This window comes from Eublepharis macularius, chromosome 2, assembly GCF_028583425.1.
Source record: "Eublepharis macularius isolate TG4126 chromosome 2, MPM_Emac_v1.0, whole genome shotgun sequence".
Lineage (NCBI taxonomy): Eukaryota > Metazoa > Chordata > Lepidosauria > Squamata > Eublepharidae > Eublepharis > Eublepharis macularius.
This window is the reverse complement of record NC_072791.1, coordinates 35,044,671-35,070,135: the sequence shown is the minus strand read 5'-3', so window position 1 is coordinate 35,070,135 and position 25,465 is coordinate 35,044,671. Positions and strand designations below refer to the sequence as shown.

The window sequence follows — 25,465 nt, the reverse complement described above, 5'->3', positions numbered from 1 at the left end:
GCTGGGGGAGTGTGTAGCCAGCCCAACAAGCTTCGTGTGCTACTGCTGGGGGTGGGTGCAAGTGAGTCGCCACCCACCTACCTGCACATCACCGCTGAAGCTGGGTGGGAGAGAGCAGCGAACCAGCCCACCCAGCCTCCTGCATGCCACCACCAGAGGATGTGGGTGGGAGTGCATGGCCAGCCACTCACCCAGTCTCCTGTACGTCACCACCAGGAGGTGAGAGTGGGAATGCATGGCCAGCCAGCCCACCCAGCCTCCTGCGTGCGGCCAGGGGCGGTTAGCCTGGCTGCCCAGCCTTCACTGCTCTCTCCCACCCAGCCCAGGAGTAGCTGGCCAGTCTGCATGTCTTGGAAGTGGGGTAGCGTGACCCCTCAGCAGTGATGTTGCACCAGGCACTAGGAGCAAAAAACATTTCTAAGGTGGGTACTGGCCCTCCCTCCCTCTCCCTGCCCCGGGGTCCAGGATTTCTCTGGACTCCATCCGGCAACCCTAATTCTACAATGTCACACTGACATGACAACATCACTTCTGATTCATGCCCCTCATTTTTCTCCTGCTACCCTACTGAGTGGCAGCAGGAAACAGATGTTCCAGCATGGAGATCTCTCACTATTGTGGAAAACCTGGCTGCCATACTTCCACAGCAGAGTGGCAAATTGAACATGAGTGCCACAGGTCCTAGTTCAAAAGTCTAACCACTATACTACTGGCCAAAGAAATTTCCAAAATGTAAGAATATTTCTTAAAATATACATTTTACAACTATCAGGGCTGTATTTATATACGCTTTAAAAGAAAAGCATTCTGTGCTTAACAGATCAAAATATCTCATGCCAAATAAGTAGAGGCAGGCAGGAACCAAAATACAAACCAAAATTCGTCATGAACTGAGCCAGTTTGTGGTTCACAAACTGGCAGTTCATTAGAGCCATTTCTGACGAACCACCACAAACTTTTAGGCTGGTTCATTTGGTTCATTTTTCAGTTCATCACTGCAGACAGCCTGGTACCAATCAACCAGTTTCCTAGGCAACAGGGGGAATGGGCCTTCTGCAGCCCCAGACGTGACCTGCTGCCCCGGAAGTGACGTTTTCACAAACCAAACAAACTGGTTCACGAACTGGGGCAAGTTTGTGAAAGTTCACGGTTCATGAAACATGATGAACTACAAACTGCATGGTTCGTTTTTTCCCTAGTTTGTGCCCATCTCCACAAATAAGTCCTTCTATATGCTTACTATTTTGCATAATTTATTCTAAATTCTAGTAATCATGGCTGAGAGGCAAAAAGGTATGCCCAGGAAAAGGGGAGGCACTCAATCGCTGCTTTCTGACCACTGTACACCTCATTCATTTATAAAATTCTGGAATCTTTGGGCTCGATCAAATATGATAAAGGGGTTATTAGAATGTATTTAATTAAACTGCCTGCTCATGTACAGTCTCTGTGGTGGCTCCTCCCTTGTGGAACGACCTGCCTGAGGAGGTCAGGAATGCTCACACAGTACTATCATTCCACAAAGTATGCAAAAAATAAATGTTCAGGAGGGCATTCCTGTAACGTAATTAAATCTGTAATGGAACAGAATGGTCCAGAAGGGCACCTTCATAAGGGAGCAGGAAGTGGGAACTGCGTTGCATGGTACCATTGTAATTCCACATTCTGCATGGCCAGATTGGGCAGTTTGCTCTTCAAGTTGTCATTTAGTTTGTATTCCTAGTCCTATTGCATTGGTATTGACATTCAATTTTATCTTCCAAGTTCTACCGCATGGTTCATTTGCATTGTGCACTGTATGTTTCATATCATATGTTCACACTGTTGCATGCATTGTCATTCAATTTTGTGTGCTTAGTTCTGTTGCACTGTTCATTTAATGTCCCATATGGTATGATTACATTTGTTTGTTTTGTTTTTCTCTTTCTGTACTCTGTAATCTTCCTTGACTCTCAGTGAGAAGGGTGGACTTTAAATAAGCTAAGCAAACATATAGTTGTTGACCTTTTTTCCTGTTCCCCCTCAAATAATAATATTTTGCTGATATATCTATGAATAAGTTTATGAACTGTAAGTATATTTTTAGAATTCTTTATAATCTTTCTGTGGAAATCTCATTCAGCAGGTTTCTGTCATTTATCAATGATAATTTATCAATTATTGTCCATATATCTTCATAATCATGAGAGCTAAACACTTTTAAAAAAATGAAACCTTAGTTTCTTAGGCAAGCAAAGCAATTCTGTAGTATTATTTTATTTACTTCACTTATCTCCTCAATGGGGATCAAAAGCAGCTTACTTAGTTCTTCTCTCTTCCATTTTTTCTCACAACAACCCTGTGTGGTAGGTTAGGCTGAGAATGTGTGATTGGTCCAAGGTCCCCCAACAAGCTTTCTGGGCAGGATGGGGAACCTGGGTCTTCCAGATCGTAGTCTGACACTCTAACCACTACACCATGCTGGCTCGCAACTTCTCTGCATTCCATGTCTCATTTCTACTTGCACGGAATCTTAGCAGGCATACTGCTTTGTATGCAACTGATCAAATAAAATGAAATATTCAGCAGCCAGAAATCAGGGTAATTTTGTTGGCATTTCTCTCTCTACTCAGTAGGATATCTGGCCATTCGAAATCCAGTGCCCATGAGGAAAACTGTGAAATCCAGCTCTTTAGGATTGCACCAATTACATACACAACACTAGACACACCAGCCACTTGTACAACTCATCAGGAAACAGGCGAAGTGTTCAGTGCAGACTATGATTCCCACACCAATTTTCCTTTTTCCAGATATGATTTTCCACCTTTGAATGGTAATATAAAAGCAAGCAGGACAAGAGTCCTCAGTGCTAGTGAAAACAGGGGCATAAAGCCATGAATGCAGACATATATCATGCTTGCCTGCATGTCAAGGAGCCCATTAGATAATGCAGTGATTCCTGTGGGACAAGGAGTTTAGGCATGGATAATCCAGAGGTTTTGTGCAAGTGAGCGATGCTGTGCTCCACCAGAGAAGAAAGTGGGGTGGGAAGAAAAGAGAAGCCATTGCCTAGTCCAGTTACTTTAAATCTTCTGTAAAGGGACAAAGATGCCTCTGTGTTCTTTATGACCCTTAGCACACCACTGAAGGCTAAATACCACCTGTGGCAATCTGTTAAAGCATGAAAGCAAAACCAAGCAGTGAAAATGCCACACCTTAGACTGACAGGGCCATCCTAAGTGGAGTTACACTTTACTAAGACCATGACTTCAATAGTCTTGGAGATGTGCAACCCTGCTTAGGATGGCACTGCAAGTCTGACACATCTGAGACTTCCTTTCAGTTGGGACTACCTTCTTCAAGGAAAGAAGATGGGAGTAAAGCATATATGCCTTCCCCTGGACGAGCATAAAGAGTCTTGGATTATCTGCTTTAAGCAATGTCAGCAGCACTAGCAGTTCCTGAAGCTGCATTTCTTATTATCCTTTTCTGTCTACAGTATGTCATATTGGTCAGAGTGTCAGACTAGGATCTGGGAATCCCATGTTCAAGTTCCCCATTCGTCAAAAAGTTTGATGGACGATCACTGGCCTAGCTCACAGGGTTGCTGTGAGGAAGGGCAGGCTATGAATGTTGCCCTAACCGCCTTGAAGGAAGAACGGCATGAAAATATGATTGACAGAAAGACACCTCCCCACCACGTACCAAGCAGCTCTTGAAGATGCTATTTCCTTCACTGTTGAGGTAACTAAAAATCAGAAAGAAAACCAGCAAAAGACTCTATTTGTTAGAGAAAGAGTAATTCCAAGAAACTAAAAGCCAATATGGATACGGTGGATGGACTTGGAGCAGGGCGCGCTGGAATCAAATTCCCACTCTCTCACATCATTCAGTGGGGGACCTTGAGCCAAGGACGGTCTTTCAGCTTAACCTTCCCTTTTGGGGCAATATGTGACTAACTGGAGAGGGGAAGGAAAAATAACCATGCATGCTTTTCTGAGTTCCTTAAATGAAAATATGAACACTTTTTTAAAAAGGAAGGAAGAGGAGATCGCTGAGACAAAAGCCTTCTCAGTAGACTGGGGAAACAGAGGCAGAAAAAACTTGGAGCAAACTAGACTGCTGCCGCATTTTGCTGCTTTATAACACAGGGACTGCATTACACAAGAACATTCATATTATCATGGATGCTATTAAATTCTTTAATATAACAAAAGTATGAAAACAAGTTGGAGGCGTTCTCAAGACAGCAGAACTATCCTGATTGATTTTTCTTAGGTCAGGTCAGTTTTGCTCATGCCAAAAATCCCTACGCAAAAGGGAGACCTTGTACAGGGATTAGCATCAAGTCCCCATGCAAGTTGTCATTTGTGACAACTGCACATGTAGGAGGTTTCGTTGTGCAATAACCATGCGTAGGATTGTGGCATACTGATTTACACCATGTCTCTCGAGAGGCAGCCAATACATTTTCTAAATAAATGTAATTTAAAAATGAATGCCAGCTCAGAAGCAGATCCATGCAGAAATTTGGAAACCTTTAAAGTGGCCTTGCTACAGCGCATGGATACACATTTGAATTACACCTTCCTTCCAGGGAGCTCAGGACAGGGATACACAGTTCTCCTTCTCCATATTATTTTCACAACTTCTGTGTAAAGTAGGCTCACATAGAATGACTAGCCCAGGCTGCAATCCACCAACATACAAGTAAGCCCCACTGAATACAGTGAATCTTACCTCTGAGCAAGCATGCTTAGAATGGGCCTGCTAACTTCATGTCTGAGTAGGAATTTGAACCTGTATCTCCCCAGTCTCCCTGACACCATAACCACTACACTAACAGTGAAATCCTGAGCAGAGTTACTCCAGCCGAAGTCCATTGAAATCAACTCTGTTTTGGATTCCACTGTAAGTGTTCTCCACTGGGAAAGAGAGACAGCTTTGAAATAAAGCCTACTGGACTAGATCCAGCCAGCTGTTTCATTCAATCTCACCCAACTTACAACTCCCATCCCACATGGCTTTTGTACTGGCAAGCATCATGACACCCAGCACATAGGAGGGATAGGGAGCCCTCCTTTTCCCATCTGTAGAAAAGCTGGTTTGGATCTAATCCAGCCGTACTCACTCCACAGCCACATTTGCCATTACCATCAACCAACAGAGTCACATGACTACTGTTTGTCTTATGTGCTTACACCAAACACACAACAAATTTGGTACAAAAGCGAGACTGCCAAAGCTCCCAGAGGCCACCATGGAGAGATGGTTGGTAAACCTGCCCTACCCCATTGTGGCCAGCTTGCTCTTCTCCCAGATGGGTGGGTGATTGTTGGAGGATGGGCCCTTTATTCGATCCCTGAAATGGGGCTTACAACATACCTGTCCTCCAGTCCCTGCAGCAGCAGCTGTTTCAAGGTGGGAATCATCTGCCGACTACAAGCCCTACAAGGAGGGTAATGGCCTTGCTCGCTTTCCTGGAACATGGGAATGGTGTTATACTGGGGCACAGTGCCCATAAGAGCCACCTGTGGTGTGCCAAAGAGACACACCTTTTTCACAGGTCTAACCCATTATTTACATGTATACAGTCATTTGTTAAGTTACATAGACGTCTAGTTAAAAAAGACCTCGAATAGCAGGGCTAGGACACACCTTTGCCTGAGATCCTGGGAGCTATGTCAGAGTAGACAATACTAGGCTAAATGTGCTAAGGGACTGAAGTGATAAAAGCGGGTGTTTCAGCAGGAAAACTTACCCCTAAAGGAGGCAGTCCTTCCACTATATTTTTCTTCCCTGAAAGAAGTTCCGATACAGGTCTCTTCTTCACTGAATCCTTTCGCATTCTGTATCTTGTGCATGTTGTTAAGTCAGACTCAGACACTGATGGAGTCAACAGTCCGTCACCTCTTCTGTGCACCTGGGTGTCAGCCATGACCGGAGCAGGATTCCCCTCTTTTACCTTCTTCTCTGTCTCAGTAATGTGCAACTTAGGCTCAAGGATGTGCAAAGGACCAGGAGAAGCAACAGCAGAACTGTAGGGGTAGTTCAGCAAAGATTCCAGAGGATAACATCCCAGAACAGAGGGAAGCTGGGGTTTTCCATTGATGAGAGGGGAGAAAGGGGCAGGAGTCTTGTTTTCTTCTTCAAACTCTTCCTCTTCTTCACTGCTGTGAATCAACATTGTGGCGTCTGAAAGAGACTTCTTATGTCCATAGTTGACATTTTCTTCTCGCTCCTCATTTTCCTCTGGTTTCGTTCTCTCCTGGAAAACAATGGGCTGAGCAGGAACAACCTTTGGAGGGGCGACATCTGCAGCAGACGCTGACATGGTCCTCTCTTTAACCCTCATGGCTTCAAAGCTGTGGGCCAGCCCAGCTATCTCAATACTGTTCCTCTTCTGCAACTGAGCATGCCGGGCTGATGTTAAGGGCTCACTCACCTCCTGGAGGGAATGGGCAACTGGCAGGCTGTCCTCCTGAAATGTCTGGACTGAGTGGTGGACCCGGCGAGTGATGAGATCTGGATTGCTGCTGCTGATGTAGAGGTGTCGGGAAAGGTCCGGAGTGCTGTTAGCAGGTCTTGGATAAGGATAAGGAGGAGGAGGGCGGTACACTTGAGTCTTCATTATGTTTGGTGCAGGATAATCTTGGGCTTGCAACTGAACATTGGTGAGCTCAGGAACACTCACTGCTCCAACAACCAGGCGCCTTTCAGCAGGATAGGGGTAAGGGGACTGGCTGTGGAAACTGTAATTTAGATTAAATGGGTAGTGGCCTGACTGAGGGGAAGTGAAATTAGCATGTTCTCGGATTTCAGGCTGGCTGTACACCAAGGCATCGGGCCGACTGTAGGCGTAGGAGTTGCCAATGTTGAGGTTCCTCATAGAATGACTCTGCTTGTCTGAGTGCATCATTCCCCGGTTAAGCTGCTTCATCACAGTCTCGTAATCTGGAGTAGGCCGATAAGAAGGTGGAATGAGGGCACTGTGCCGGTGTGAGGGGACATAATCAGGTCGCAGGACATCACTGCCAGTAATGCTTGGGTTGGAGGACATCGGTGACGGCTGCATATAGTGCTGTGGGTTATTCAAAGAACTGGTGCTGTGGGCACTATAGACGCTGCCATTGCGGATTCTCCCGTTGTAATCATGAGGGGCTCTATCTAGGCTGGTCTGAGAGTGGCAGTAATAGCCATTCTGAGTATTTCCATAGAGATTGTCTGGAAGAAATTAGTCAGCATCCATTTATAGCGACCCACAGAAACAGCAAAGAGAAAGGTAATAACGGTTACTAAAAATGGATATCTCCTCTTCACCCAATGTGTTTCTGAGTTAGTAAGAAAACCACATCTCTTTCTAAATATTTGCAACTTCACAGGCAATTGCTACGTATTTAAAAGGCTAAAATCACTCATTTCAGCCCCTTACATTAAACAGCTTCTACCTTCTGGAAGGTCTGAACATATCTAATTGACATATACCAAGTCCACCCATCTAGCTGGCTAGTTAGTCTCCTTTAACTAACATCTGCTCTCCAAAGTCCCATCCCATCCTTTAAAAGACATGACAAAGTATGGTCTAATATCTTATTCTCCAAGGATTTGAGAACACTTGTAGAGAGTAATCCTGAGCAGGTCTCCCCAGAATCCTACTAATCTACTCAATGGGTCTTCCTCCCATGGAAGTGCCCTGAAAATAGCAATTAGCTATCCTTTTTAGCTATCATTTGCCTGGGGATAGTTACTATTTGCTCCATATAATACTAGAGGAAGGCTGCAGTTACCCTGTGGTGTGTTGGATCCTACCACTTCACTGATGACATTTTATTTATTATTTAGATATTTGCACCCATCTTTCCAAGTTTAAAGTCTTCCTCCCATCTAAGAAGCCTATTTCCAACTTAAGTAGCTCTTACCTTAGAGGAAGAACCAATTAAGAAGGATCCTTGGAGGATGGTTGGATCCACCCCAATATCTTCTTCCTTTCATACAGTGAACTACCTCTCAGTCCTTAGGCAGCAGGCTTACCATTACCACTTGACACAATGACTGAGTATTCTTTTTTTAAAAAAATGAGTGGCTGAACAAGCCCTTAACCTTTACTAGCCTCTATTTTATTCACGTATTTATTGCACTTAAATAATGGCATGCTTCAGACCTAACGATAAACGACAACCATTAGTTGTCATTACATGAACGAGCCTGAGGAGGGGAATTATCTGCTTATGTGTAACTAGAAAATCATAGGCTGACATTGTGTCTCTCAACCCAACATGTACACTTTACTCTTCCCTAAAATCCAGGATTCCGGATCAAAATTAAAACAGACTGTTGGATCCTGGTTTTTAAGGGAACAGTGTGGAAAAATAGTTGTTGGCTTGCCACTTAAAGCAAAAGTCCTTTATTCCATTACCAAGCACAAATGGAGGAGAGAGGGAAAGGAAATGCCTGATATCCCCAGGTTTGTTCATGCATGCCAACATAGTCCCTTAAGGAAGTTCAAAGCATCATATGTGGGGCCCCTGAATTCAGTCTCCTAATTCAGTCACCAGCCAAGTCAAGACCCACTTAGCATTATCAACTCGACAATATAAATGGTCCTCAAATCATTCTCTTCTCTTCTTACCATGTGTGTAAAGTGCTGTCAAGCTGTAGTCAGTTTACGGTGTCTCCTGCTGGGGTTTTCAAGGCAGAGGTAGTTTGCCATTGCCTGCCTTTGCCCTGGTCTTCCTTGGTGGTCTCCCATCCAAGTACTAACCAGGGTTGACCCTACGTAGCTTCTGAGATCTGATGAGATTGGGCTAGCTTAGGGCATCCCCAGGCGCCATTCCCCACCACCACCATCAAAGCCCCTTTATAAAATATACTGGCAGTGTAAAGCACAACAAACCTTTTACCTTGAGAAGATGTATATGGCTCTGTGTAGTGTCCATTGTAATGTAACTGAGGCGGTGGTGGCATCATATAAGGCTGTGGTTTGGGCTGCTGAAAAGATATTGTAGCAGTAATGAGATTTGCATGCAGAACTTAAACAAATGCTCCTTCTTACTCCATTCATTTCAGTAACGTGGATCTGAGTATTAAAAAAGGAGCAGATATACCAATTGGCTATCTTGAGATAAATTAATGGGGCAACCTTCAGTGATGAGGGTTCCTTTGAGAAGCTCTGTTTGACATCCATGCACTCTTACACATAATCTCCCATGTTGGAAGTGAATTCAGGAGCCAACAAGAAAACTGCTGATTGAGGATGCCAGTGTTTTGACAAGCACATATAATCAGATTCAGATTAGCCCAAATCCATCTCTTTAAGGACATGGGCTGCACTGATCTGCCAATCACCAGGTTTGCAATACTTGCGGCAAACAGACAAGATTTTAGCAGCCAGTTACAAGATCTAATAAATTCAGGAATTCTACACATCTGCTAGACAACTGAGAGCTCAAATTGATCCAACATGGGAGATTTCTGAATGTATCAGTGTCTTTCACTCAGACCATCAGTCCATCTTGCTCTGAGTTGCCCACTATGGCAAGCAGGAGAAAGGCAAAGAAAGGTCTTTGCATAGGCAAAGAAAGGTCTTTCTCAACACAAGCTACCTGAAATCCTTTTAACTGGAAGTGCCAGGAACTGAACCTAGTATCTTTAAAGCAAATCGGGACGTTGCTAGTAACAAAGAGCAGAACCACAAGTGACAAAAGGCACAGACTGGACACTTGTCAGCTTCCCTCAAGTTTTGATGGGAAATGTAGGCATCCTGGTCTCGCAGCTTCACTCTCTGACTGCTGTCCAATGAACTTTTCAACTGTCACTTGTCCAACATTCCGCCAAGCTGCCTACATTTCCCATCAAAACTTGAGGGAAGCAGACAAGTGTCCAATCTGTGCCTTTTGTCACTTGTGGTTCTGCTCTTAGATAGCATTCAATAAGCTGAAGTGCTTTCCATCTTTGTTTTGCTTGTCTGAACAAGATAGAACCCTTCTAAGTATTTAACATTCCCTTTTCACAACGCAGGATAGATTGTGACAGAAAGGGATGCTGGTCACGCAAGCAGGATCTCTCATGTTATGGGGGTGTTCAAACTTCAATGCATCCACATGAAGATAACAAAATGACCAAGGAGGCAGCTCTAATGGCGTGTTTTTAAACACTTCCTTCTATACCATTTTCCCAATCGAAATTATTCTACCCAAACCATTCCTGGTTCAGTCAGATCTAGCCACAGTGATCCATTCCTTAGTTACATCTAGACTGGACTACTGCAATACGCTCTACTTGGGGCTACTCTTGAACAACATTCAGAAACTGCAGCTAGTGCAGAATGTTGTGACTGGACTGCTGGTTGGGGCCAGCTATCGGGACCATGTGAGCCCGAAACTACAGCAATTTCACTGGCTACTGATCTGTTCCCAGGCCCAATTCAAGGTGTTGGTTTTGTCCTTTAAATACCTACATGGCTTGGGATAGGGTACCTTTTCACATTTTCTCCCATGTGATCCTGCCCAGGAATTAAGATGCCAGGGAGGGGCCCTTCTGACAGTTTCATCAACTAAAGAATATTGTCTGTTGGCTACTCAAAAGAGGGCCTTTTGGTGGCAGCCTCACAATTATGTAACAACCTCCCCCTCATTTTCAATCTTTAGGAGGCAGTTGCAGCCATTTTTATTTAGGACAACATGACTGATTTAGCTTTCTATGTATTGACATTCCTAAATTGTGGTTTTAAATGAGTGCTGTAAGGTAGAAAGGCGGCTAATAAATGTTTTAAGTAAATAAATTGGAATAAATATTATCCTGGGTGGGGGAGGGAATACATATAGTCAACATGTAAATATCATTTTTCTCTCTGTAAGGATAACTACAGCAGGGGCAGGGAAACAGTATGGGAGGAAATGGTTAAACATCCCCCCACCAATACACACACCATATTGCCGCTTCCCTAATAAAAAACGGTAGCCCCATGAAGATACTTTGAAGTGTAATAAATAATCTTGGGCATTGTTCCAGAAATCCATCTAACCCTCCCTAATGGTGTAAATAGGGCTCAGTAAAAACCAACAATTCCTGCTAATTCTCACCCTCATCTATAAAAATATGAAATACCAACAACTGGCAGCCATCACCAGTTCAACACCAAGTTCCTTTGCAATCCTCAAAGCCTCTTCCCCAGTATTTCCATATCCTTTGAACAAATCCAGTTCTATGAACTAGATTTCGGGGCCTGAATCCAGATTTGGCAAAACAGACAACAGAGTCAGGTGAATGAGGAAGGATCAACATTCAGCCCCTTCTCTTTTCCCAGGGAATCCTTGGGCAGCCTAGGCAGGCTCCTTTCATTCTAGTCCTCTATTTGTAAAATACGAACATTAAATACTTAAATAGTAAAGAATCCATTAGCACCTTTAAGACTAACCAACTTTACAGTAGCGTAAGCTTTTGAGAACCACTGCTCTCTTCGCCAGATGCATCTGACAAAGAAAGCAGTGGTTCTCAAAAGCGTATACTACTATAAAGTTGGTTAGTCTTAAACGGGTCATTTCGTAGAAAAAGAGCTGGAGTAACTCATTAGCATAACTCATTAACATAACTCATTAGCATATGCCACACCCCTTGCTGGCACCAGAAATGTGTCATTAGCATAACTGATTTGCATATACCACACCCCTGACATCACCTATCCTGGCTGTTTTGGACCCAATCCTGGCCATTCAGGGCCGAAATTGGGCCCAAAATGGCAAAAAGGGGCTGAAAATGGCCAAAAAGGGGTCCAAAATGGTCAGGATCAGGCCACTGCTGGGTGGGAGAGTGATCCACCACCTGTCAGAGGCCCGATCTGGGCCGTTTCGGCCCCAATCCAGGCTGAAATGGGCCCAAAATGGCCGAGAGTCAGGTGGGCGGGGCCACCTGATATGTGACCTCTTTGGGGAACTGCGATATTCATGAGGAACGATATTCATGAGGAAATACATTTATTTGGTAGTCCTTCCATTATTCTGCTTAGGAAAGGACAGATCCTGAGCCCTCGGTAAAGGCTGGAATGGTTCAAAGACCAAACTTTCTGTCTTGGTTCATGGAAGCCACTGAAACAGCCTCAAAAGGGATCTTACTGCTGAAGTGCAACTGTAGCCTCATTGGTAAAGTACAACAAAACTGTTATCTTTTAGGAAATACCACTTTCTTATTCTCATTAATATTCTTCATTCATTTTTTTAAATGAATACAGAAAACTTTACCAGAGATATCCTGGAAGAGGATCGCCTCCTAACTGGATTCACAGTCACCGTCTGAGTTTGTCTACAAAGAACGGAGAAAAAAGCTTGATAGGTTCAGATTTTCGCAACCGCTGAGAGAACATTCAGAAACATTACACCACTTGACATCCCCCAAGCTCACTTCCCGCCCTGTTATCTCATGCACATGAGATGTGTACACGTAAGGCAGATATAATCTTTCACAACCAACACAGAACATAAAAGCAGATGCAAGAAAAAGCTCATCGCTTTAACATTCCTCCTTCATCAATAGTTCAGCAAGACACGGCACAGTGGCTTATCGTACATGTATCACATTCCCATCAGGAATCCAGAGGGGAAACGCTTTGAATGGCAGAAGTGAAAATCCTGCATTTTGTTTCACTATCAGCCACATCATCCTCAAGAGTTATAGCTTATCCTGTATCTGTATTTATAATGTGACCTGGGCTAGATGTCTAGCCAGACAACCGCACACATGGGATTATCATCCCCCCCCCCCAAACACACTGAAGAAGTTTTCTCCTTTACAGTTGCTAGATGCACAGAACAGACATGGGGAGGGAGACTGGGCTTTCTTTTTAACTGATCGAACATCATCACACTTCACTGCATCTCACAGTGTGTTGGGCAAGCTGGTGAAGTGGGTGGGGCTACATATGTTTGCATACACCCACCTACTTCTACCAAATAGTCCTGACAGTGACACACAGCACATTAAGGTCATATTGTAATGTGGCCAGAGGAAGGAGAAACATGTATTCCACCCTGAGCTCCTTGGAGGAAAGGCAGGTTAAAAAGGCAACAGATAGTCCAGGCAGTGTGTTATATGCCGACAAGTTGCCTCTGACTTATGGTTACCCTATGAATGAAAGACCTCCAAAATGTCCTATCATTAACAAGACTTGCTCAGATCTTGCAAACTGGAGGAAGCTGCTTCTTTTATTGAGTCAAGCCATCTCATTTTAGGTCTTCCTCTTTTCCTACTGCTTTGAGACTCATAAATATAGCTGAAGAATTCCAATATTTTCCTTTGCTTTCATTTGCAATGGTTGCTGCCAATATCCCTCCTGCTTCAGAGTTGTCTAAAACTGAACCAATTAATGCATGACACAGAGCACATGAAAAGTGTCTGCTGTCACAGGGTTCCCCAAGCCCAGGCTTCTCCTTAAACCTGTGTGCCAGTTCTATGAGAATCTGTGCAGTACAGTGGTTATACTGTTGAACTGGAATCTGGGAGACTCAAGTTCAAACCCCCACTCTGCCACGGAAGCTCACTGAGTGACCTTGGGCCAGACACACTCTCTCAGCCTAATCTACCTCACAGGGATGTTTTGAGGATAAAATGGAGGAAGGGAGAATGATTTTGTAAGTCACTTTGAGTTCCCACTGGGGAGAAAAGCAGGGTATAAATATCTAAATAAATATATATGGCCAATAAAGAACTATGCTGACATGCAACCACTGCATGCAGGAGGGAGAGTGGATGGACTGGAAACCTTTAAATTAAATGTGGGGACCACCTAGAACATTTTTGCACACACAAACTGGTTCTACAAGACACATTGTCTCTTCACTAGCAAATGTTATTTGCCTAATTTCAGCTTCACACATTCTGTTGGTAACATCACCAGCCAATTGCAGCTGTAGATATTTTTATTCTGGGAACCAAAACATCAAAAACGACTCTCTGGCCTGCTCATGTTTTTAAGTATCACAGAGAGAGGAAGGCAGGGAACAGATGCCCCTGTGCAAAGGGACAATTGTGTTGCATCATGGTAAAGCTGTCCCCATCACAAACCATCACAGAAGCTGCACAAATACACGGCATGCAAAGAACTCAGAAGGATGGAAAAAGAGAATGCTTTTTTTTCTAGCTCACCCTTTGGGTAGAGAAGGACGAGAAAGGATTGGAAAGCGTGGAAAGGAAAGAATGAGGAAAGATTTCTGAGAGCCTTCCTCAGGCGGAGAGTCTAGGTTGTCTCTAAAGACAAGGCACATGCAGACAAAATGAAGACAATGAAATAGTCCATTCCAAGGAGAGGATGTTTGTTACCCACAGAAGAGAGATCTCCAGAGGTTATCAAGCGGGCTTTAGAAAAGCTTTTATGCTGTAAGCACCCAGGCTTCCTCACTCCACCCCCCCCCACATGAGAAGGATTCTGTTAGTGTAGGACAAGAAGAGAAGACTTGAGGTCTTGGACGCAACTTGCATCAGCCAGCACCAGGCACCCAAAGATTCCCTGCTATCAGGTTTCTAGTCCACATAGTGTGAAAGAAAAAGAACTGCAGGCATTAAAGAAACCATAAGACAAAACTATCCATGTTTCCTCCAAATCTCATTAATGTTAAGCCCAGTTTCTGAGTGTGTGCGCGTGCGCACGCGTGCATGTGAGTTGATGTGCTGGCTCAGTGTTTCCAACATTTTTGTGCATGTTGTAGCAGAATATCACATAGCAATACATGCCACATATTCACTAGATGCTTCCCAATCTGCATGCAAAATTGGGCAGAGGCTGGGGTGAGATTAACTACATACAATTAGAGGTTGTTCTTTTTCACATTCCTTCAGTTACAAATTTTACAAATTTTCTTCTGCAATTTTTTGGGGTAAATATGAGGAAATTATTTTCTTTCAATGGCCTCTGAAAAAGTAAGCTCTGACTAACAAAAGCTCATGCCGGAATAAATGTTATTCGTCTTTAAGGAGCCACTGAACTTCTGCTTTGTTTTATTTACAAAGCAAACAGCCGGTGTCTTTAAATACTGGAAGCCAGAAGAGAGAGAGACTAACCAATGTAGGTACCAACATTAACAACTACACTCACAGAAGGAACACCATATATTAACAAGTGCTACTTCTCACAAAAGTAGCACTACATGACATAGATACGACATGAAGCTGCCTTATACCAAGTCAGACCACTGATCTATCAAGGTCAGTATTGTCTCCTTAACAGGCAGCAGCTCCTCAGGGTGTCAGGTAGAGATCTTCCACATCACCTATTTCCCCTCCAATAAGTGAGCAGGTATTGGGGGGGGGGATGTTCAGGGAAGGTGTGAGGCAGCAGGCACTCACCGCTCTTTTTTCGCATCAGTGCACCAGCACACTTGCAATGCTCTGTGATGATGTCACTTTCGGTACAACCCAGAACTGTCAGCATTGCACTCGGGCTGACTCTTTAGAAACTGGTCTGACACCATCACTTCTGGGTCACAACAGAAGTGAAGATGTTGTCTGGGGATGCAGGCACAGTCACACCCACTTCCCTGGCCTCCTTGACAAGTTCCCACTGATGGCGGGTGGTCTGCTTCCTCCTGCCAATCACAAGTGACCAGTGGGAAGAGGCTACAGCCACCAGGAAACTGCCCACCATTGGTGGGGACCTGGCAAACCTACCTACCTCCTGATTCTACCTTCCATTAAAGAAATGCTGAGAATCTAACTCAAGACTGTCTACATGCAAAGTAAATGCTCCATCAACAAGCCACAACCCCTCCCCAATGCATCTTCCATTGCATTATATCATTTAGGACCTCCAGCTTCTTCTCCAACCCTCTTCTGTTCATGAATCATCCCTCCATGTTTCCACGCAGTTCCCTACCTGCTTCATTGTTAAGACGTACAGACATGGAAATCCAAGTCTTCCTAAGAGTCACGAAGAGGAGTAAGCAATGTGTCTTGGGTAAACTGAACTACTGGCTCTTTTACCAAAAGTAGGAATGGGTACAAGAGCCAATCATTTTTGTAACCCTATAATGTGTGCACATTAGTGTAACAGAAACCAGTTTGAGGCTGAGTTTACATGTGTAAAAGAATGAGGTGGGGAAAGGGTGATAGAACAGACTGTACTTCAGATTATGTGTTTTAAAAAAATCACTTACAAAACCCCTAGGAGGTTAGAGAGACAGGCTTTGGACCAGCCTTTTGCCTGCTGTGTTGGATGTCTATTTGCAGAGAACGTTTTAATTATTTTAATGTAGAGAAGAATTTAAAATGTGATTTCCCCTTCGACAGCATGAAGTGGTACAGTCCATTCCATCATCTCATTCTAATGTATGTATCTAAGGTTGCCAGCTGGAATGAGCACAGAAGTGACATCACTGCATCAATTCAATATTCTAGGAAACTGTATACCATTGAGGGTTCACCCTGGAAGTGACATCACTGAGTCAACGCAACACTCTAGGATTTGCCTCAGAAGTCACTCATTCATTTTCATTTTTTACATTTGACTGTGAGTACAGGATGCACATATCCTACACTTGCCAGGCTGAGCCTGGCAACCAGTGAGAGGTCCGATGGCAGAGACAAGGGAGCATGTGTGTGATCTCACCAACATTGCTATGTCCATTCCAGGTACATCTCAGAAGTGACAAAGGGTGGCACTAGGAATCACTGGAAAGTGTGTGGTTTATATGGGTTCTATGATTTCCTAGAGCAACCCTTTGTCTCTTCCAAGTTGTACCCATTGACATAGCAATGTTTGCAGAATCATTGTTTTTTTAAATTTTATTTTTCTTCCTCTGCTGCTAAAAGTGGCAGTGGGCAATGGGGGTTGCCATCGGGAGACTTCTTGCCATAGAAGGGGGGCAGCCAAGCCTAATTGTACATGCAATCCCGATATCCACAACTGGTGTTTTGTTTGAAATTTGCTGATTGAGCATACTGGGAGGACAACACATAGCGAGAACATTTTATATGAACGGTCAGACCTAACAAATGAAAAGGATTCAGGTCTGCAGCTCAGTGGACAAGCCATCATTTAGTTCTTCTCCCCTAAATACAGAATGTGCCTGATAAGACAACTCTCCTCATGTTCTAAATTCTTTACACTACTAACAATTGCCCACTTCAGTTACAGTTCAGCTTTTGATCCCTGTCCACAGCTGTGCATTTTAACAAGATGCTCAAATATGGTTTGTCCCATGTACTCCTTTCTTTTTCTTCATTCACATAAATTAATTATATATACCTAAATGCTTATTTTTCAAAGGAAACCATGCAGAATTATGAATGTATGCACATACTCAGTGCAATGTTACAATCTGCTAAAGATACATGATATGGAAGCACACAACATGAACTCTGTCCTGCCAAGTTGAAAGCTGCAAATAATAATTTGTAAAAAAAGAAATCAAACTCTTTTGTATCAGATAAAAGGCACTGGAACCACACTTGCTTACAGAAGTATCAAAAGAGAGCTAAAATAGCAGCCTGTCGACACAGCAATTCTAAATAAGACAATTTATAATAATGTATGAAGTATCTGAATATCAGTTAGCAGCCTGGGTAGACACTGTGCGGATCATAAAAGCCAGACAATAGGGCCACCCACAGGCAATGTAAGGGTCTATTCAGGGACTGCTCTGGGCATGCAGAAAAAAATGACTTTTAAAGTTAACCAAAAAAAAAAAGAAAAAAAAATTTAAAAGAGTCCTAATGTGCACTAAATATGCATATTTAGTGTGCATTGGGACTCTTTCAAAAGGGGCAAAATATTGAGACAGTTGAGTGTAAGACAAAAGTGTATGTCAGGGAAGAATTAGCTTTCTTAAGCCCATGATTGTTAGCAGAATGTTTGAAGAAGAGAAATGGATAGGTGGAGGGCGTCCAGATTGTCCCAACCATTGTTATTCTTTACAAGCCCCCCGTTTTGTTTTATCAAAAGTACATTCCAGCAGGCAATACTGCTTGAAGAGCAGAGCTTGAAAAGCAAAATAAATATAAATATTTGGGACTCTGTGTAGTCAGAAAGAAAACTACTGAAATTGTAATAGTGTGATACAAACAGCTATGAATTGCTAATTCAGAAAGAAAACCACTGCAGACATTTCCCCCCCTTCACCAAATCGTTCCAGATAGAATCAGAAATCTAAATCTTTTGGAAGCTCCAGAGTTGCAACACCCTTATTTTTAGATTCAGCAGCAGCAGAACTTGTAAGGCTCCTGTCTGAAACACTTAAATTACTTGCAGTCTCAAGAACACATACTTGGGAAAAAGGAAGCCAACTTATTTGGGTGACCGCAAAGAGTAAAATTACAGGATACAACATAATTTAAAATTAATATGGAAAGAGAACAGTGTAATACTTACAGGCTACATTTATTTAGCCTATAAAATTTGTGCCTGGCCACGCACATCCGCCACACATACTTTGCTGTTTCCATGTCTTCCTATCAAACAAAAGAGATGGACATAAGACTATATGCGTGCACATATACTCATCCACAAAGGTTTAAATTACTTTTATACTGACTGAACACATGAAACTGACTCAGACAATTAGCCTATCGAGGTCAGTACCGTCTACTCTGACTGGCAGCAGGGTTTTCAGGGAGATGGCTTTCACATCATTTATTTACTGAATTTATTTTATTTTAACTGAAAATGTCGGGGAGTGAACCTGGGACCTTTTGCATGCACAGCAGATTCTCTCCCACTGAGCTATGGCCTCCTTCCATTCCTGAGTTGATTCACAAGGCCAAGTTGAACTAGTTGCCTGCAGGGGAAGGGCTGTGGCTCAGTAACAGAGAATGTGGCTGAATATAATGTGGCTGAATATAATGCTCGGCTCTGTTCTTTAAAAAAAGTATCTTAGAATCTGAAAAGGTGCAAAACAGAGCAACCAAAGTGGTTGGAAAACCTTCCCTATGAAGAAAGGCTCAAGAGCTTTTGGCTCTTTTCAGTTTAGGGGGGGAAATATGGTAGCATGGGGGGAGGAGGGACATGATAGAGATTTAAAAAGTTATGCCCTATCAAGAGAAACTCAGGCTATAGAACTTTTTCTGCCTCTGTTAAAATAATGTATCTTGAGAGTGTTCAATGAAAATGATTCATGTATATACTCTGACCTGGATAGCCCAGGTGAACCTGATCTTGTCGGATCTCAGAAGCTAAGCAGGGTCAGCCTTGGTTAGTAACTGGATGGGAAACCACCTGATAGTATCTTGCCATGAAAACCCCAGCTATGACTTGAGGACACCACACACACACACACTCAGGAGACGTATTTTTTAAAAATTCACACAACACAGAATTAATTTGTTGTGGCAAAATGCAGTGATAGCCACCAGTTTCGATGACTTTAGAAGGTGATTCAACAGACTCACAAAGGAGATGCTAACAAATGGCTATTAGGCATGAAATGCTAATGAATGGGACAGTATACTTCTGAATGCTCGTGTGTACAAAAGACCAAACTGAACAGCTGATATATAAGCTACATGTAGGATAATCAATTGCATGCTTCGTGCCTATGCACAGTAGATTTTATGCACATATGCTAAAGATTCATTCACACAGGAATTCCAGCAAGATCCAATTACTCCCATTACACACAGTCTCTTCTCAGAGTAAAGGTTGTCTGTACTGAGCACATGAGCAGTGATTATCTCACATCTAGATTATGACATGAAATACTAAAACTGCAAAAGACAAAAACATCCTGTCTTTGAAAGCTAACAAATGATGGATGTTTATGACCAATAGTGACCAGTTTCTCTGAAAAGTGAGCTGCCAATCAAGTACAAATCCTGAAACTTCCTTTCACATCAACAGAGTATGTGTATCTTAAAGCCTCAGGGATCATTTCTGCTTTAATTTATAGAAGAAGGGAGCAGACGGAACTATTACATTTAGAGGCAGACAGGAAATCTGGCCTGGTTAAATACCAGTGTTCCACCAATGGATCTATCAAAGAAGCACCACACACTCTTGCTTGTGCCAGCTGTGATATTTTAGCTGATATGGTCGGCCCACATAGGCATATTTGTGCTCATCATGCCAAAAGCCCACATATGTGGCTATGTGGACCAGCTAACGGGAATAAGTGCCCAAGAATAAACGAACAAAAATCCATACAAGATGCACTATTCCAGGGGAAATGTAAATTAATACATATCTCAGTCACCCAACATTAAGGCTGATGCCCCGGAAGACATGGAAAATAAACCTGGATGGAAACATGGCTGGTTTCAAGGGGGTCACAAATACGGTACTATAAAATACGTTACTGTACTTTAGTAACTTACACGCAAATGTGTAAAACAAAAAGAGCTACTTTCCAGACATAAAATCAGAACAAACACAGTATAAATTCTGATTTCCCCCTTGTAACTTCCATTGTTTTAAAATGCAGATAAATAAAGGCTCACTCACAGTTTGGAACTGGATTGTCTCTTCTTTGTTTGCCAGCTCTAGAGCAAAAAAGGACTTGTTGTGAGACATGTTAGCGATGTCATGCCACCTACGGAGGGGAAAGGAGAGTAAGACAGCTACACATACTCAAAACCTCACAAAGCACTGCACTGTATGTATATGGACATAACAGAGAATAAGAATTTGTCATACAGCGTTCTGTAGATTTGCAAAAAAAATTCTCTGTATTATTTTCTCTTCCGGTGCCTGATTATCTGTCTGGCTGCTTTTGTACACACAGGAAGTCAAAGACTTCAACCAACCAGATGATTAGACACCTGTAGTTAATGGACAAAGGTCTTAAGTAATAATAGGAGGATAACCACTGGTAGTGTAAATTTCAAGTCAACATGACAAGAACAGCCTCCCATTTGTAGAAAGCCATAAATCCCCCAATTCAACAATGATATGCATTTATTTACTGGGTCCATTAAAATATATGGCATTATTCTATTACATTATAATATTCGCTCATCATTTTATTAAAATGTCACACATCGTCTTACAGCCCAATCCCATCTATCATTGCTATGTGTTTCTATAGGCCAGTTATGTACAAGGTATTGGTAGCATAAACATTAAATTCTATGTTCTACAAATATTCCCTAGGCATTCCTTACATGAGAACATGAAAAAAACCCTAAGCAGATCTTAAAGAATAATCTTGGGACACCATGCAGACTTAATTGGGCCACAATAGAGTTTATCTTCCTGTTCCCCTTTGGTGGTCTGATAGAGAAATAAATTCTTACCTCAGTCGAATCATCATCAAGTTATTGGGAGCACAAGCAAGAAAACATCAGTTGAAACATACTACCATATATGGGAATTAAACACACCTAAATATGACAGGAGGGCGGCCATTTTTGTGCTTCACAAAGATTCCATCGAGACACGCTCCAATGAATATATCACTTCCTTGGCTGTCCTGGATAATTCCCAGAAATAATGAAAATGCTTGAGTTTGTTCCCTTTCAAGAGGACAAAAATTTCAACTGTGCAAGGACATAGCATTTTCTATACACTCAAAAAGTTATGTTTTGTTTCCAGTATTGGTAACCTCTCTGCACCCTGCTGCCTACTCCCATATGACCCTTCCTGACCACTATGGTCATCTTTGGAGGCTCTTGTCACAGATATGGCCAGGAATATATGGGAACAGTTACTGGTCTTGACCAAAAGCTAGATGGAGGATGTTTCTGCACATCAGAAACAGAGCTGGCTTAATCTCTCAGTTAAACATGGCAAAGGGGGAATTGAGAGACCCAGAATTGAACAGCTTTAGAGATGGGCAATAAACAAATGAGTAACACAACAATATGGCCTTTTGTAGATCAGAAACCCTCTAACCCATGTCAATGGATGCCATGTGTTCAGGCCCAAGTGCAGAAGCATCTAACAATGGCAAGAATTCTTCACAGAAGTGAAGATATGCTTCCAATATTGGGTGGATTGATTGAGTGCCAACAGATATTCATATGTATTAAAAAACTTTTAATTGTTATTTTAAATAGACTTTGTTATAATAAAAAGTAGCAAGAAAGAACTAACAGTTTTATATATTTTAAGAAGCTATTCAAGTATAGATAACTTTGTATGGTGTCTGGAGTTACAAAAAAAATAGATAGCCAAGAAAGACTGTCTCCATCAAGTGGGACAGATAGGTCATTCAGGCCATTCTACCACAGATGCTCTGATTTGATTTTATTGAATTGTAGCCCACCTCATCTTTTAGACAATAAAAGGTAAGAAATGTAAAAAAGTAATACTTATAAGAGTCAAGAGATCTCTGCAATATAGATCCCAATCCCTGCCCACAAGTCTCTGTCTTCTGCCTACAGAAACATTCAAGCATCTCAGAGCCATAAACAGTAAGCCACAATGTCTTAAATTGGTGTCAGCTTAGCACAGATTTTAAAAAGAAAAAAATATATGACCACACTTGCAGGTTTACAAGTCAAGACAATGATTACCCACCAATTCAAACATGCAAGTTAAGCTTACCTTTGCAGGATAGCTCTCTTCACCATAACCTTCCATTCTCTCAACCTCTTGCATATATAACATCTCTGCATCAGGAGGCATGAGACCTCTTCGAAAAGAAAAAAAAAGTTTAAATAGCTAGCTCCTTTGGGCAGATTAGGCAGCATATTTAGCCATAGAGGATCACCTTTTTAAAAATGTTTCCCTCCATGTCCAAAGACACACTCAAAGTGTAATGGTGGTGTTGCAGCACAAACACATGATTCTTCCTCAAGCAAAGAACAGACATGACCACTACGTGCCTTGTCACTGTGCAACTGTCATAAATAGCTGCAGGATAGTGCCCAAGAACTGTAAAGAGCCAAGATTTCATTCACCAGCACAACGCTTCTGTACTTAATTTCTCAACAGATCACATTTCTGATCCACTCTTTGGTTCTTGTGGCCTTCTGTCAGTGCCAACAAAAGAACAGATCCTTGTAACCACGGCTACCCAAATCAGGTTCCAGCTTCAGGAACATATACTTCCTACCTTACTGTGGTTATGCAGCTGGTTGGCACTAGCATTAACAGTGGTTAAAGCAACCTATGAACCATGGCCTCAAACATCCATTGGAATGGGCTTCCAATCCTGGGAAAGTTGGTTTGGCCATAATAATCATGGTTAATTTCAGGGGAGGGAATGTTCACAGTCTATCTCCAGATCCGCTAAACATGGAACCAGGGTTACATTTGTCCCAACCTTGTCTCAACCCAGTTTTTTACTGGATGAGAAACCAGCATCAACACACACCAGTGCTCACTTAGCAACATTCAGTCCTGGAGCAGAGTCAGAATGGGAGAAGCATTACCTGTACTTCTGATGGAGCAAGGCCACTTTCTGGGTTGCTTCTTCCAGAATTTTCTCATCTTGCAACCAACCCTAAAGGAGGAGGGGAGAAAAAACATGAGATTACTCCCAAATATACACAGTCTTCTATAATTAATGCAATCAAATCACGAAATGAACAAACATACACCTCCAGAATTAAACTGATTCAGGTAGGTTGCAGAGACCAATGAAGAATTGCCAGAGAACTGTTTGTACACAACTTCTTAACTGAGTGAATACTATTCTGTATTCACTCAAAAGGAACATATTTTTTGTACCTTTTTTGGCTTTAAATGGGGGGAGGGGGGTCATCTTCCACTGAGGGATGTAGGTTTGCTGAGTGTTACTATGCAGAGATGGCAGGGGGTGATATGAAAGGCAATTGAGGACAGCACTGGAGAAAGAGTGCAAACTCATTCATCAGCAGAGATGAGTGGCACTGGAAATGACACAAACCTGGAAAACACTGCCTTCCAGGCTACTTTGAATTTCAAGGGGAGAAGGGAAGAGTTGGGTGGGCTTACTAACTTACTACAGTTCCTTGCCTGGCAAATGGTATGATGCAGTAAGAACAGTGGGGGTGTATTTGCTCCACTGTTAGTACTGAGCAGACCCATGTTTCTCCTTCTTGAGGCAAGAGTTGGCTAGTAGTTCAGAGTTTAGCTCTCTTTTTTTTCCAGGAGAGAGAAACTCCCAAAGCCCACAGGTTTTATAGCAACGTAGCAGCACAGCATTAGCCATAGATGCTGTGAGCCTGTGGACATTTTAGATAGGTAAGGATAAAGACATCCTTGATGGATTGGTGATATAACGGTGACCTTCTAGCTTATGGAAAGCATTGTCACCAGGGAGTGGGGGAAGCAGTTTAACAGTGTACTGCCCATGATTTCAATGGACCTAGAAGGGAGTAATTCTGTTTAGGGTTGCACTGCCAATTAGTCATATGTTATCTTAGCCTTTGCCTAGTAGTCTGGCTGGGGGTGGGGGTGGCATTTAAAACGTCAGTTTCTTGTCTTTTTAAATTTAAAACAGCATGATTCAATACTTCTTGAGAAAAGTTACAATGCAAAGTGTTGTAAAATGTGCACTAATTTTCTTTTCTATTCAATAAAAATGTTGTTTATACGGCTACCTTTTATAAGAAGGGGTTGGTTTAAATCCAGGGTCATCTGCTTTTATGTATAACCTTCTCTTTTGTGGGTGGGGGAGAGGTATGTGTCATTTCCCCCCCAAGTAAATACAGTACCCGCTGTAGAAGAAACTGAGCATGATTTATTCCATATGATTTTGATGCAACCCCCAAGAAAAGTGACAGTTCAGTATCCCAAGCTAGATCCATATCAGATACTTCTATAAGCTGAAGCTGCAGGTATTCCTAGCACTGCTAAAGTCAAGTCAGTGGGTGCAGGTCTGACAAAAAAATCGTGTGAAAGCACACAAAGTGTGCACCAAGACCTTCCACATCTGCTTTTCACTATCAGTGCCATCCAAAGCAAATTTACATCCTTCTGAATTCATTTAAGTCAGTGGGTTTTGAATGCTGTGAATCTGCTCAGGATGTCATCTATCCTGCTGTGCCTTGATCAGATCTTTTTGCATCAGAACTGAATCATCTTGAACATACAAGGAGGAAACCTCCAAAGGAGTTTTACTATTCAGGAACCCACATTTCTTGAAGGATTCCTAAACTTTAGTACTCAGAAGCATCACAACACTGCAAAATGTTGGCTGCTGCTTGGCAACCAGTTTTGTCCCTGTATAAGTGGGACAGGAAACAGAGGGCATAGCTTTAGACTGGATGTTTTAATTTTTTGTGAGTTTTGCAGGTTTTGATTTTGATAGCAATGCCACAAGACGTTGCGATAAGGCAGGACAAAGGTTCGAACACCCTTTTGGGGGTGGAAAACAAGCGAATTAGTTACAAATTGTAAGGCTACAGAGATGAAAAATTTCTGGAAATTTTGAAGTCATGGAAGGCAGAACATTTTTTTCTAGTAAAAAAACCAGAAATGTGGGGGAAATTTTAAATATATGCAATACTTGTTTTCCTATCAAGCCATTTTGCTGCTTTAACAACATAAAAGCATAATTTTAAACCTACTCAGAGGATGAAATTGTATTAACGGCAGGGTTGGCAACCTTCAGGCAGAGCCTGGAGACCTCCCAGAATCACA

General features: G+C 42.5%; 1 protein-coding gene across 5 annotated transcripts in view; it reads right to left on the bottom strand.

Moving 5' to 3' along the window:
- The window catches only part of PTPN21 (protein tyrosine phosphatase non-receptor type 21), an 81,878-nt gene that overhangs the window by 12,906 nt on the left and 43,507 nt on the right, over positions 1-25,465 (bottom strand). For 2 of the 5 annotated variants that reach the window (XM_054970874.1, XM_054970875.1), the window contains exons 6-14: positions 23,272-23,342; positions 22,442-22,529; positions 21,277-21,365; positions 20,399-20,486; positions 18,335-18,414; positions 14,119-14,220; positions 12,219-12,279; positions 8,883-8,970; positions 5,744-7,206 (exon numbers count right to left, since the gene is read on the bottom strand). In XM_054970874.1, the coding sequence (XP_054826849.1) occupies positions 5,744-7,206; positions 8,883-8,970; positions 12,219-12,279; positions 14,119-14,220; positions 18,335-18,414; positions 20,399-20,486; positions 21,277-21,365; positions 22,442-22,529; positions 23,272-23,342 (2,130 nt within the window). The remainder of the gene's footprint in view (positions 1-5,743; positions 7,207-8,882; positions 8,971-12,218; positions 12,280-14,118; positions 14,221-18,334; positions 18,415-20,398; positions 20,487-21,276; positions 21,366-22,441; positions 22,530-23,271; positions 23,343-25,465) is intronic. The other 3 variants (XM_054970876.1, XM_054970877.1, XM_054970878.1) reach the window with 3 other exon arrangements.